Genomic DNA, 15,366 nt, shown 5'->3' with positions numbered 1-15,366 from the left:
CAAACCAATTCCTGCATTTTATAGCTTTTATCATTCTCTAATCACAAGATAATTAGTACTGCACTGATTCTCCCAGTTTATCAGGAGACTGTTTTAGAGCACACTTTGGAAAATGGCACTTCAAATTGGTTCATAAGGGGAACATTCAGCAGCAAAGAGCTGTTGGCCAATATTTTCAAGCCTGGGTGCCTAAAATTAAACCCATAGTTAGTGTAGGATTCAACTCAATTAAAATGGCCTATTTTCAAAGGTGTTAGGTGCCCACAAATCCCACTGAAATTAATTGGTGCTACAGATGTTTAACATCTTTGAAAATAAAGCTGCTTATCCGAGTGCCTGAATATGGATTTAGGCATTAACTTTCAAACCTGGGTACCTAAAGTTTTCTTCACTGTGTATAACCCAAAACAGTTCAGAAGTTTACAGTTAGACTATTTACATTTGGCTCAACTTAAATTTTGTAAGAACAAGATTTTATACAATTTAAACCCTAGAAATGTTTCCTTCGTGGCTTTAAAATTCTAAAAAAAACAACAACAACATTCTGTTGCAGAGTTAAAACTCAGTAATGTAGTACAGGGCATGAAGGTGACTAAACAGTTATTCATTCGCAGCACACACAAATGCAAGAAGTAAACAGAGTACCAATAGTTACTGAAAATCCAATATATCTGTAATCTACTGCATTATTATTATTAACAAGTTTACAACATATACTCTGAAGCAATAGCATCCCTTTAAGCGTGACAAAGTCTAAACAGAGAAATTTTAATTTGACCTGATTAAAGAGCGAGGTGATTGCCTTTCTCCCTTAGCTTCAGAGACATTGTTTTCATCTGTTTTGTGTGGGAAATATTAGTGCAAAGTTTAAGTTTACATATATTACTACTGATCTGGGAAGTTCACAGGAAAAGCCTTGATATTTACTAGCCTACTGTATTTTATTGCAGCCCTGACTGTTACCTTTTTGGAAAGATCAACAATTTGAAACTTCACTTCAAAGTTTTCTTACCACTGCCTCGTTCTCTGGAACAGACGGATTTAACATTGTGGGAAGGTTGCCTTGGATCCAGAAAGGAGACATGTGCCTGAGATCCTACTGCATACACTGACCACTCCTGACCATAGGCCAGACACACATTCTCCCTGCAATACGGCAACTTGGTGGACAGTAGCTGGAAATAAACGGAGAAACAAGTCAACTGAAAAATATGTGGGGGAGGAGTGACTGAACAAAATCTAAACATCCCTGAAATCATATTTGAGGAAACTATACTCAAGCAGTAACATGGATTTGGAAACTCTTCTGGAAGAAGGTAACTATTTGATCTATAGGGCAAAGACTTGAAGGAGAGAGGCAAGGAGAGAAGGTAATGCCACTGGGTGGACAAAAGCTGGAAATTGCAGCTCTTGGAGAGCGGAGAAGGGAGAGAAATAGGCATTTAGACCATGCCCACGTGTAGAAATGGTACTGGTTTAGCTAATGACTGTTTTTAAACAGGCTTAGTTAAACTGGTACAATTCCCTGTGTAGACACTCTTGTTTCAACTTTGTTTAAATCTGTTCCTTATTAACTTAACCTAAATTGAAGCCAGCCTAGTTTAAACCAAACCAAGCAGCAACAGCAGTTTGCACCAGTCTAAACCAGTTTGAAAGTACATCTTACCACCACTTCTACACTACAGGATCTATTTTGGCATAGCCCCTTATCGTAGATGCAGGGTACACCGGCAGAAGAGTTCAGCCAGCACAGTAATACCACCTCTCTGAACATTAGCTATATGTCAGAAGCAGCACTTTGTCAGCATAGTTGCATTTACATGAGGGTTTTGCTGCACAGCTTTGTTGGCTAGGATTTTTCCACACTCCTAGCCAACACAGCTATGCTGGTATAAATTTTAAATGTAGATCAGGCCAAAGTTAAACCAGGGCAACTTCCCTGAATATAACTAGCACTAGAACAAGACAAGTGAAAGCTCCTAATTCGTCCAAGATTAGTAAGAAATTAGGAGCTTCCCTCTCTCAAACGGGAAATAAGTACTCACATGTCCAGTGCTCTGACTTCATAAACATTACGTTTGCTAGGAAACTTTTCAACCTTCAAATCAAGGGTTTGGGCAAGTGTCTTACAGACACTGCTGGAGTCTATTGAGACGCTTTCTAAGGAAACTGACGTAGAGTGAGAAGCAGCCTTAACTGATAGGTTAACTATTGAAATGTAGCATAAATACACGAGAATGGCAACCTTTGATAGCGTGTGCTCTGCTTTCCAAAGATGAAAGTACCCATCCAGGGACACAGCTCCTAGCTCCTAGAAGGAAAAAACCCCAAAACAGTTAGCTTCCATATGATGTATATTGTACAAATAAATTTCAATGTAAAGCAGCTGTTTAAAGGCTACTTTAATGACTTGAGTTGAATTTATAGATGATTGCTACCTGAAACTGTTGATGAATCTGTACAAGATAAGTCTTAATTGCACAGTGATTTCAGTAGAACACAAGAGCACGAAAGGTACAGTGAGGAAAGACCAGAAGTGAAATGGAAAGCCTACAACCAAACAGTAGCTTAGCCAATACAAGAACCTTGTTCGATCAAGTGAGCAACCCTTAGAAAATGCACTACGAGTTAGCATTGGCAATTCTCAGCACCAGCACCTAAAGCAACACGGGCAATAAATATTAAGTAAGATTGTATGTATACATTTCAACAAAAACTTAAGTCTTGCATCACAATAGAGGCAGTCTTTTAGACGCCATATCCTCCTCCCTTACAATTGGTATTAATTAGTTTGCAAGATACATTTTTACAAATACCAAAAACAAGCTCAGCCAACAAAAAATGTTGAGTTGTCTAATGTTATGTCTTAGGAGTCAAATCAGTTGAATGTGCATTAGCTGGCCACTGGCAGACATGCACTGATCAGTAATAACCGTTTGTACACCAGTTAAGAGTGGGGAAAGAGTTACCACACCAAGAATGATCCAAACTTATCTAGTGTTTTGCCTATTGTATAGACACATTCCATAGGCCAAAGAGCTTTAAAACCAGGAAACCCACAGGAAAACTCTTCCTTCCAGAAGTATATTTTATGTTTGCTCCAGTCCCTATCTGTTTGTTAATGACAGAGGCAAAAGCAGCAGACAAAGAACAGTATCAGAGAAGGGGAAGACAAAAGAATCTGCAAGCAAAATATAACGCAGAGGCAGGTTTGCTGTTAATTTACTGAAGTGATTCCAGTCTAATTTTGTATCCAATTTTACAAACGGGAAGGTTACCATTTTTCACTCCTCTCGGGTTCCCTGTTTCCGTCTTACTGACCTTGTTCTTATTGTTGAATGCCAGTGCTCGGACTTTACAGTTGTCTGGATTGGTGTTCTCCTTGGGGATATCCTTCAGTGCCCTGTGTGTTATGTGAGCATAGACAGGGACTCGGGAGAGGTTGTGCCTGGCATCGCTTTTAGTCAACACATCCTCCGTCACCTCCCAGAGACCCATCGAGCCATCCCGGGAACCTGAATAGAAAGGACATAACAGCATGGGTTAGGCACACAAAATGTCCCTATTGAAGACGGAATTTCAGTCAAGCAAGTAAGACATGACCCTGACAAGGGAAGAATCAAGTGCTGTTAGTTTAAACTAACTGAACACATTGTTAGTCTTTAAGTATTAATAAAGACTAATAAAAGTATGATATTTGAAAGCAGTCAAATTTAGAAAGATAATTGGGCTCATTAAAACTTGCCAATGGCTACATACATTTTAAAGCAGCTAAATCAATCAAGCTATTCTGAGATCTACAAGCAGCAAACAGGAGCATCAAACTGGAGCTATCATCGTCAGAGAACACACAACTAGCAGCAGCTTAGAGGTGGCTGGAACAGCAAGGTCTAGTCTACATAGTTGCACTGGTTTAACTAAAGGTGCATTTTCAAATGAGTTTCATAGATAGGGTTGGAAGGGACCTCAGGAGGTATCTAGTCCAACCCCCTGCTCAAAGCAGGACTAATCCCCAGACAGATTTTTGCCCCAGATCCCTAAGTGGCCCCCTCAAGGATTGAATTTACAACCCTGAGTTTAGCAGGCCAATGCTCAAACCACTGAGCTATCCCTCCCCCCAAATAGGGGACAGAATAGGTCATATACTGTATTAAGAGTGATCCTGTGTGGGGCCTAGGGGCTGTGCCACTGGGCACAAGAGACTGGCAAAGTCATCACAGGAGTTGAGACCCAACCTAGGACTCCAGGAGACACCATCATAGCTCATCATGATCATTGCCTGAACCCATCAGGGTGGTGCCATATTCGTATTTTACAGCTTCTCCCTACCTGAGATCAGATTGGCCGAGTTATCAAATTAGGAATATTTATGACTCCACCCACCATGGACACTCTCTCTCCAGCTCCTGGAAAAACACAGATCTGCCCACTACCTATCAAGCCTGTACCTTCTTGGCACATCAAGTAAATGGTCACCTTGCCCTATCTCCTTGCACTACAAGCAAACAGAAATCCATTAAATTTCTCAACTGCCTCCCTCAGCTTCTATACAAATAAAATACTGCAGTGCAAAAGGCATGTGGGTTACACAAACAGAAATCTTAATTTGCTGTTACTTTATATTTCTGAGGGCAATGTGGGGGGAAAGTGAGGGGAAGGGAGTTATGTAACAAGGGAGAAGGACCAGAGTACACAAGCAGAAAGGAGCAACAACAGTGTCAAAGCAAAACACTGTGGGAAGAAGGGACAACATTCTTCAGAGTGCAGCCTGTAGCACTCTGGGAACTGGAGAAAAACTGCCATGGCTGCAGATTGTAGAACAGCCATATAGGAATATTTCCTTTTTTAAAGTTTTACTAGGCCTTGAAACTCCCCTCAGCATCCCAGTCGAGAAAGGTGTAAAGCAAGGAGATACAATTTCACTGAAACTATTTACCGCCTGCCTTGAAATGGTTATGAACAAGATCAACTGGAGGAGTGGTGTTAATATAAATGGAGAACGATTATCTCATCTCAGATTCGCGGATGACATCGTACTAATTGCTGAAAGCACCAACCAACTGCAGAGCATGCTATGAAGACTCGACAAGAAAAGCCGTCAGGTCAGTCTGAAAATGAACCATTGCAAAATGAAACGCATGCGAGCAGATGTCTTACGAAAAGCCCGAATAGTGGTAAAGGAGAAGAAATTGAAGTGGAACAGTATGTATATTTGGGCCAAGTAGTTAATATGCGCCAAGACATGAACGGAGAACTCTCCCAAAGGATTCGGACAGGATGGAGTGCATTTAATTCCATCAAGGACATTCTCAAAAGGGGAAAAAAAAACAAAAAACCAAAAAAGCAAGACCACACATACAAATATCTTCAACAGTGCTGCCAGCCATGCTGCATGGCAGTGAAACGTGAGCACTAACGAAGCGAGAAGAACAGCGGCTGTCGGTAGCTGAAAGGACAATGGAACGAGCTATGTTGGGAATTTCCCTTCTGGATTGTATCCCAAATGAAATGATTAGAGAACACAGCGATGTGAAAGATATTGTCGTGGAAAGCAGATATAAAAGATACGATGGGCGGGCCACGTAGCATGGTTCATGGACAATAGGTGCACCGCAATCATTACTGAGTGGTACTCCAGAGAACAGAAAAGACCACCTGGTGGGCCTCCAAGAAGATGACGTTAAATGTTCCGGATGAATGTGGAGAAGGAAGGCAGGAATGCGAGAATAATGGCGCATGTGTTGACATCGGCACAGTCTTAACAACAGCTGAAGACCGATCGATCCAGGTGATTAGGCATGTATGAATTTTAAGGTTTAAAAAAAGTTTTTTCAAGCTGGTTGGTATATTGCTAGAGATAAGTGTTTAAATAGATTTAGATAATCCTTACAATTTAATTATTTTCCCTACAAAACTGGGTTTAGAATAAATTATATAATTTCAACAGTGGTACAAACAGCTGCAGCAGGAGGAATCTTTCATTTATAACCCTTCTAATTTTTTTTAAGGCAGTGCACTGAGTAACACTCATTGAGAGTGTAACTTGTGTTTAACGTCTAAGCTGGGCCCTAAAACAAAATGGTAAAAAGGTTATGGATGTCCATCATCTGCAATGTCTGCAACTTCAGAGTCAACTGCTGGTGTTACCAGCAGTGCTGCAATTCAACTACATCACACAGTAAGTTACCTATATCAAAAAGACTTTCTTCATCATCCAGTAAAACTTATGGATGAGTTTGTGATCAGGACCAGCCAAACTCCACAGGTGAAAAAGTTGCTCAGTTATTTATGCAATAACTTCTCGACAAGAAAAAAAGAGGAGAACACACAATTCATTCACATGGTTCAATTATTATGACCAGCCCCACCCCAGCAGAGCAGACATTGCTGGACACCGTGTAGGACAAGGAAATTTAACTGTGTGCAACAAACCTTGACAGGAAAAATTAATTAATTAATTAAGTCTTGATGGGTGGAGTAATGTACCTACTAAAAATGTACAATTAATATTAAGCTATACAATTGCTTAACTAAATGTATTACATTACAGTGCACCCTCCTAAGTAGCAAAAAGATGTACCAAATTAGCATAAAGGCTCTATTGACTTGGAAATCCACATATTTTAATGGTCATGCCAACCAATGAGAATGCACCTCTCTTTAGAAAACAAGCACAAATGGAAAAATTGATTAAAACTGATGATTTAAATAGAGGCTTTCCACTTGATAATTTACATATTCATTTAAACAATGATTTAAAGTCACCTTGATTTAAATTAGTCCATGCTGACACTAGAGGAGCACAGTGAGTACAGGCCTGGGAGCAAGGAACTGAGTTCTTAATCCCAGCCCTGAGACCCAGTCACTCTGGCCCTTGGACAACTCACTTCCATCTATGCTTCAGTTCTGCCACCTGTACCTCTCCTTTCTTGCCTCTACAATTATGGATAACAACTCCTGCACGGTGTTCACATGTAGGGCAGTGTAAATGTTTATGAAAATTCATAAGAGCATTAATGGCAAAGTATGAAATTTCACAGTTTGCATGGAATGAAGTTTACAAGTAAATTTAATAAAATCCCTTCCGTCCTTAAAATTGACTAAGTAACTTTTTGTATTATAAACTTGCAGACGTTTTCCTTTTTTAAAAAAATGTCAAAGATCACAGTGTGGGGATGGGGTGTATTTGCATGATTTCTGTGCCCTCTGTGAATGTGTGATTTACAAAAGGCTCTGTTCATGCAAGTGTCCCTTTGAAGCTGAAAAGAGCAAGTAAGAATCAATACCCCTCGAAATTATAGCCTTTTGGTACACACTCTTTCATATTTTTAAAGTATAAACTGGACTCTGAGTCATCCAGACATGGCAGTATCCCAGCATGACATCATTGCCTCAACATATTTTGTCTTTTACCATCAAATAAATTCCACCAGCTCCAACTAATGCTCATTACCAACAATCACAATGAAGGGCTTCCCAATAACATTTTATTATACAAGTGTTCTACCACTCAATGTATACGGTCATGGCTTTTAAATGGAGCATAATCTTGTTTGTTATGGAGATTTAAAATTCAATAGCACCCCCATTAATTTCTAAACACCCTGATAGCAATAAAAAGAACAGCTTCTTTTTAAAGTGTAACAGAGAAATGCATCACTGTATCTTGTTAAACTGGTAAGCCCTGAAGCCAAGGGGAGAATTCCATTTGTCACCCTAGGCTTATAAGTATCTAGAGAATTATTCATCCTATCAGAAGCTCTTACCAAGGAAGAGCCTATTGTTTGCCTATAATGGGAGACTTCTTCTTCCTTCAAAACTGCTTTAGGTCAAAAGAGATTTAGTTTTGTCTATGAACTCCTTGAATAAAACACTCCACACATTTGGGTGGAGGTTGACTCTTGGGTCGTTATTGCTGGTGTTTAGATAAAGTGACACAGAAAGTCAACCCTCCAGCCCTCTCTGCACTCTCTGGAGCAGGATACAAAAAGGCCTCCCCTGAGTGTTCACAGGGTAAAACAATCATGTACTAGGTTTCTTGTTGCTCTGCTGTTCCCTTCTCTCTCTCCACCAAACGTTCTCAGTAATATATGTTCTTTTCTCCAACTTTACTAGCTTGCTTTTCTTGAGACGCTTGCTTCCCATTTTGTGGACACTCTCCTCTCCACTACCCCAAATCTAGGCTCACTGAAGGCTGAGACCAATAGTAAAGGAAAGCTATAATCAGCTAGAAAGAAATGCGAAAGCAGGACTCGTCTCCCTGCAAGACCAACGCTGTTCAGAGTTGACTCAAGATTGAAAATAAGCAGCTTTTAAAAGCACCACTGAGGCTGCAGGTGGTTTTGGATGGAGCTGCACCCACAGTCGAGCCCAAATCTCCCTCTTTACATACAGATGAATGGTATCCAATATCTAATGACTACAAAGACATTTACTAACTGGTATTAAACCTTACCTACTAAAGGAGCAACATCAAGTACTGCGCCTCATTGTTCAATGTTGAAGAGAGCATGTTCCTGGAGACTTCCCACCTCCACAATCAAGATTTGTTTTATTTTATTCAGTTTTCCAGTGACAACTTCTACAATAAGCACGGATATGCAGAAACTTTCCCTAGTGGGATACAGTCTCTTCCTGATGCACCTAAGAACTAGGTTAGTGGGATTTAAAGGCACTCAGTATAACTACATGGGTGTGGAATTTTGAGGTTCTTTTTAAAACATGATTTAATTATTTCATTGCATGTAAAGACTTTTGCTGTCTCTAAAAAGAGTTTAGATACAGACCTGGTTGAGACACCATCCACATTTAATTACACACACAACAGTTAGGCTCCAACTACACTTCAGGTTGAATCATGTCAATCCAGGGCTATCTCTCATCGTTAGAAGTATCAGAGGGGTAACCGTGTTAGTCTGGATCTGTAAAAAGCAACAAAGAGTCCCGTGGCACCTTAAAGACTCACAGATGTATTGGAGATTGCGTCTGATGAAGCGGGTATTCACCCATGAAAGCTTATGCTCTAATATATCTGTTAGTCTTTAAGGTGCCACAGGACTCTTTGTTGCTCTCATGGTTAGAGGTGCCCATGTTCTAATAAGGCTTTTTGTTTGTAGTGTGGCCAGTTTAGCAGTTCTACAGCCATGTTGGACCATCCACACTACAAACAAAATGCATTAGAAAAAGGATGCTCCTAGCTATATCAGACAGCTTAGTGCTACCATGATTATATTTCAAGTGTAGATTGTGCCTGTTTCACAGGTTTCAAATTGAAAGCATCATGAAAAAAAATTGTCCTCCATTGTTCCTCCATCAAATACATCTTCCTGGTACTCTGATCACCACGTCAGACATCATGTACTTACCCAGTAGCACTTTAATGTCTGTGACTGAAGGAAAGACTCCAAACAATCACTCTCTAAAAGGCTTATGTGAAGATAAACTTACCAGAAACAGCCATAGTATCACTGATCCAGGCAATAGAAAATATCCAGTCTTTGTGTCCATCCTGAAGAGAAAAAAGGACAAATCAGCCTGTCAGATTTATCAGTGCGTATATTTTACATACCAACTGCTAGCAAATGCGAAACTAGCTGTACAGTTTACAAAAAAAGCTCCCTGTTCAAGGTACAGCAACAAAAGGAAAGCCTATTAAAATAGACAATTGTGATGGCAACACCACAAAACTTGTACATTTTAGTTTATTACCTGAAACTACTTTTAACTTACTTTTTGAAATAGATTTCAAATAGACAGTGGCTCTTTAACATCAGTGGTGAGTAAAGAAGCCTCATGAAGATTAAACTTCATTCAGTCCCAAAATTTAAGTTTGAAGAATCATCTGTTGCACTTAGAGAGGTGCAGCCTTTACTTTTGAAAAACAATCACATTTCCTGTGTATTTTCTCATACACACCACTACTATTGATGTAATCAATCATGTTCTAAATTTTATATTAAGAAGCTATTAAAAATAGTTATGTATTTACATTCCATGACACTGCAGCTCTGGAAAAATAGGTCAGGCTGGAAATATGGGTGTCCCATACACAATAGTTACTCATATAGTAAAGCTAGATAATTCAAGGGATGCCACTGTAGTCTGTTCACAGAGAACTGTGGGCCTGACGCTCTTTTCATTTCAGTGAGAGTAATTCTGCGTAAGAGAGGTTGAGTCACAGTACTATGTAATTGACTAGGAAGTGATGTCCTATAAACCTTAGAAGTCAGGCTACTCTGCAGTTGGTTATCACCCTAAAACAGCTACCACAGACATTATGACCTCAGCTGCTGTGACTCATTGATGCTCATGTGAAGGTCCTGCCCAAGAACAAAGCTTCCAAGAAAACACTCCCTTTAACTTTAAGAAACTTTTTTTAAAAGGTCATAAGATTTTTTTTATTTTAAATGGAGCCTGGTACAGTTTACATCATATGCAGGCAAGAGCTACAGAGCTCGAACTAACCCTCAGAGCCCAATTCTGTCCTCAGAATCCATGCGCAAGTCACATTGGCTTATAGAACGATGCATTGACCCCACACAGTATCATCTCACAATATAGTTTTTATGCTAAACATCCCGGTTTATGCCTCAGTTTACTGTGTGTGTAAGTTTTCCATTAGCAACTTAGGATGTTGCTAATTTCTAACCGAAGGGTAACACTTGTCTCCAAACTGGGTCTGTTGGGGGATGTGGCTTACAAAGAAGCTCTTTCTACATTGCTCATTAAGGACAGAATCAAAACCCCAGGATCAGCAGAGTTGACTCATCCCTTGTACTGTTTGCCTGTTCACTCTTCCAGACTAAAAGGAATATTTTTAAAGATGTGCACAGACCACATTAAACAGGGATGTGTGTCCATATCTCCAGTGCGTTCACCCTGACACTTCAATTCTGCATTCTTCACTGTAATACCTACTGCAGCGGTGGGCAAGCTTTTTGGCCCGAGGGCCACATCTGGGTGGGGAAATTGCATGCAGGGCCATGAATGTAGGGCTGGGGCAGGGGGTTGAGGTGCGGAAGGGAGGGTGGTGTGCAGGAGGGGGCTCATGGCAGGAGGCTGGGGTGCAGGAGGGGTTCGGGGTGCAGGAAGGGGGCTCAGGGCAGGAGTTCGGGGTGCAGCAGGGGGCTCGGGGTGCAGCAGGGGGCTCGGGGTGCGACCCGGCACTGCTTACCCAGAACGGGGAACCACAGCCAATGGGAGCTTTGGGTGTGGAACCCACAGGTGAGAGCAGCATGCAGAGCCCTCTGCCCCCCGCATCCTCCAGGGGCCACAAGGACGTGGTGCTGGCTACTTCTGGGAGCGGCACAGCACCACGGGGCTGGCAATCCCGCAGGCCGGATCCAAGGTCCTGAGGAGCTGGATCCAGCCCATGGCCCGTAGTTTGCCCACCCCTGACCTGCTGAATGACTCTGTACCTTGCCAATATATGTTAACTTACATCTCCCACACAGACAGGATCAAGCGTAGGCAGACGATAAATCGCAAGGCTATTTGGATTGTCTCCTCCTGTAGCCAAAAGCGTCCTCGAAGGGTTTAGCTCAATTGCATGAATCCCACAGCCCTGCTGGTTTACCATATCAGGTTCTCGGTCTTTCAGAATAGGAATCTTCGTAATTTGACCAGTCTGGACATCTACCACAAACAGCTGAAAGACAGATGTACATGAAGTTGTAGAGACAGAGCCATTGAACCAAATTCACATCATAAGTTTGAAGAGAAACAAAATGGCAGGTCACTTGATCCACTCTCTATCAGAGTTATGGCATTGTCAATTCTCATAATTGTGCTTAAATTCAAAGCTAAGCCACAAAAAATTATGTTCAAAGAAATGCTACGAGTTAAATTTTTAGCAGGGGATTTTAAGGTAACTTCTTAAGTGTTACCTGTAAGAACAGAAATCCAGCACTCAAGACAAAAGTGGTAAGTTGACTGTTTCTTTAAATCCAAAGATAGTACACTTAGGGTCTACACTGCAATTAGACACTCGCACCTGGTCCATATGCCAACTGGCTCAGGCTAAAAGGCTGTTGAATTGCAGAGTAGACTTGCAGCTCTTGGGATGCAGCCTGCCTGAACATCTACACTGCAATTCAACAGCCCCTTAGCCGGAGTCCTGCAAGCCCAAGTTAACTGTCCCTTTTAATCACACTTGTAGCACTTCTCTTAACATACCCTTAGTATCAAAGGCTTTTAAGAAGCTGAATTAATGAAACAGGAAAAGACCAGGGAAAATGTTGTGAAATTTTCACTTTGCCAGATACTTCTATAATGGGGTCAGCACAAGAGTTTCTGGTGCTTAGAATGCAGTTTATATTTACATATCATTTCTTTGTCAGTTGCCTCAGAAAACTAATAATTATTTTCCATTCCCTAATAAGCATCAGATGATAAACATTGAGTTAAACCCATAACATTTAATATAATTGTAGATCTTACAGTTGCTATCCCACACATCTACACATCTGTGTAAGCCAGAGAAGTCCCATCTGCACTGTGGAGTGGGATGAAGTCCATTTTTATTTATGATATGAGAGTCTAGGACTGCATACTACTTTCAATACACAACGGCGTTCCCACTGTTACCGATGGGAGCTTTGCACAGAAATCAAAGTAGAATACAGCCTTTACAGAGTATCTGAACATCGCATCTTGTTCAGTATTTATGGTCACATTCAGCACCACTCTCCTTAGGATTATGACTATTTCTTCCCTTCCCCCAAAGTATTGTCTCCCCCCTCTCATTAGTGTCCTACTTTCTTCCAGCAGGAACTCCCAGTTCCCACCCTCTTTATTTCTCTTCTTTATTTCACCCATCAGCAATTAAATAAGTAGTGCAACCATGTGCAAGTGCCATCACTAGGCTTGGAGGCTAGCATTCTAGTGGGATTAATGAGAGACAGGGCAGTTCACTCCACTCAGATTAATTGAGTCAATGTCTGCAGACTGAGGAAAACAGCATTGCATTAGTTACACCTGGTTAATGTTTCGAAGGTTTTCTTCACAACTGTGTGTGTTCGAAACGTCTTTAAAAAATAAAACCTTTGATTCTGTAGAATCTGAATATGCCAGATGTATCACATCAATACATCATACAAGCTGCATCGGGCACCCAGGGCAGGCATTTGACACTGTAGGTGAAAGTCTAAAAAACTGACACTAATGCAAAACCATTAGGGTTCCGCCAAATATCTACAAGAGGGTTGAGAAACTGGAGACCCACATAAAAGGGGACTCGGACAAACAATGTCAAGGTTCATTGACACCCAATCCTCTGCTTTAATTTTTTTGGTCTTCCATGCTTAATAGCATTCACCTACAGCAAGCAACCGAACTAGCACATTTTAAGTTTCAATTTGTTGCTCATGCTATGAGCCTGAGACAGTACTCTACCCTCCTTCTGTGCCAGCCTGTTTTGTCAGTCCTGTTCTATGTTTCCGGTTCTCTTTCTCCCTCCCCAACAGATTGCAGATGAAATCCCTTACTTCTACTGCATGTCACTGTTTTCTTAAATTCCACTGCAATTATAACAGATATTTAGCTGTGTTAAGGATTTGGACCTAAATTGTATGTAGACTATAAGCTCTTAGAGGCAGGGACTGTTTCCGTGAGGTGCCTAACATTTTTGAATGATCTAAAAATAATTAAGGCAAAGAATAAAATAACCAGAATAGCTTGAGTTTAGCACGGTAACCGAGACCATCATGGGGCAGCAGGTGTGAAAAAGGGGAAGCGGTGGCCGATTTTCAATTTGCACTATCGATTGCCTACAGGTCTTTCTGGTTTCACTACATTTGCTCATGATCTAGTAAGAATCACAGAAGCGTAGGACTGGAAGGAACTAACAGGAGGCTAAACGCAGCCACTGACATGTCTATTGAACTGGCTTTAACACAGCCAGTAAGACAGCTGCCATGCTGTCCAACAGTGCAAGAAGCAGAAAGGCAGAAACCATGATCCTGTTATCAATTCATGCATTCAGAAGTGTGAAATATTTGGCTGCTTTAAATTCAATCGTTTTTTTTAAACCCAGCAAGTTATGGCATCTAAACCTTAAGTCAGAAATACCCTATTCCCCATCATTTGCTAAATGTCCCAAACAAACCCAGGACATCACTGTGACTGAAAACAGAAATATGGATGCAAATGCTCTTCCAGGTGTTTATAGCAGTCTGGTCTCTGTGATGGTTACGAAAGTTCTGGAATGACTACACTACAAAACCCTAGGGGTTTTCCTTTCTCACCTCCCCATCTCAAGTGAGAATGAGAACTCCTCCCTCAATAACTCACCTTTGGGTGGAACTTTCATCCTGGTCTGCGCTCAAAACACACAACTCATGGGGCAAGCTTATGCTCACATGCTAAGCACTGGATAGCTGCCTATATCTGAATGGTTAGTTATGTAGATTTGTTTATTCTTTAACTTCTTTCATAAATGTATTAACTAGCAGCAAAGAGTGATTTGTATCAATTGTCAGTATGCACTAACATGGCATCTAAGCTTTAACTGGACAAAAGAATGCTTTGGCAAGAACCAGGAACCAAAGGATCACACCTAATTTGTATCAAATGGAGCAGACTCAAGCTGGCCAGTGGGGAACAATCTTGTACTAGCACAGAAACCAACTGGATGACCAAACAGACCTTTTCCATCTCTAGCTTCTATGATTCTGAATCAGAGGTATAGGCTGTGATGTCTACGCTGCTCAAGGATCAAGAAGAGAATGCCTGGGTCAATGTAAACATAGAATGCTGGGACTTGCAGTTGCCACAGCCACACCCTTTTAGCTTATGGATACTACGGTTAAAGCCCTGCACGGATACAAAATTTCTATCCGCATTCGATCCGTGATCCACAAACATGGTCTGTGGATATGTGCAGATTTGCAGTGCTCTAGCTATGGCTACGGCTACATTTGACCCCTCTCATTGTACCTTCTTTGATTACTACCTTATGTATTCTTTAGAATTTGTATTACAGTAGCACCTACAAACCCGAGCAGCAATCAGGGCCCCATTGTACTAGGTGATATACATGCACTTGGGAGACAGTTCCTCCCTCACAGAGCTTACAATCAAACTAGACCATACAAAAGAATTATCTCCACTTTGCAGTGGGAGAATTGAGGCAGACAGCAATTAAGTGAGTTGCTTGAAGGTCACACAGTTAAGCCTTTGGCAGAGACTGAAGTTGAACCAAAATCTCCAGAGACACAGGCCAGTGCTTTTACCACACAATCCATCCTTCCTCTCATAATAAAGTACTTTAATCAGTTTACAAGTTCTTCTGTCAGTTCCATCTTGGTTCTTTACTGCAAGGAGGAAAGCCAAACTCATCAGTACAGTACACACAGCCACATGACTTGC

General features: G+C 41.1%; 1 protein-coding gene and 1 long non-coding RNA gene across 4 annotated transcripts in view; one reads left to right on the top strand and one right to left on the bottom strand.

Annotated features, from left to right (window-relative positions):
• Positions 1 to 15,366, bottom strand: part of DCAF12 (DDB1 and CUL4 associated factor 12) — a 33,204-nt gene that overhangs the window by 8,024 nt on the left and 9,814 nt on the right. For both annotated transcript variants that reach the window (XM_039543634.1, XM_039543636.1), the window contains exons 3-7: positions 11,441 to 11,647; positions 9,448 to 9,508; positions 3,322 to 3,515; positions 2,246 to 2,311; positions 1,013 to 1,175 (exon numbers count right to left, since the gene is read on the bottom strand). In XM_039543634.1, the coding sequence (XP_039399568.1) occupies positions 1,013 to 1,175; positions 2,246 to 2,311; positions 3,322 to 3,515; positions 9,448 to 9,508; positions 11,441 to 11,647 (691 nt within the window). The remainder of the gene's footprint in view (positions 1 to 1,012; positions 1,176 to 2,245; positions 2,312 to 3,321; positions 3,516 to 9,447; positions 9,509 to 11,440; positions 11,648 to 15,366) is intronic.
• The window catches only part of LOC120407719, a 50,285-nt gene that overhangs the window by 27,074 nt on the left and 7,845 nt on the right, over positions 1 to 15,366 (top strand). For both annotated transcript variants that reach the window (XR_005600205.1, XR_005600206.1), the window contains exons 2-4: positions 951 to 1,316; positions 6,009 to 6,178; positions 8,116 to 8,654. This is a non-coding gene — a long non-coding RNA (uncharacterized LOC120407719). The remainder of the gene's footprint in view (positions 1 to 950; positions 1,317 to 6,008; positions 6,179 to 8,115; positions 8,655 to 15,366) is intronic.

This window comes from Mauremys reevesii, linkage group 6 (assembly GCF_016161935.1).
Source record: "Mauremys reevesii isolate NIE-2019 linkage group 6, ASM1616193v1, whole genome shotgun sequence".
NCBI classification, from domain to species: Eukaryota; Metazoa; Chordata; order Testudines; family Geoemydidae; genus Mauremys; species Mauremys reevesii.
This window is presented reverse-complemented; position numbering and strand designations above follow the sequence as displayed.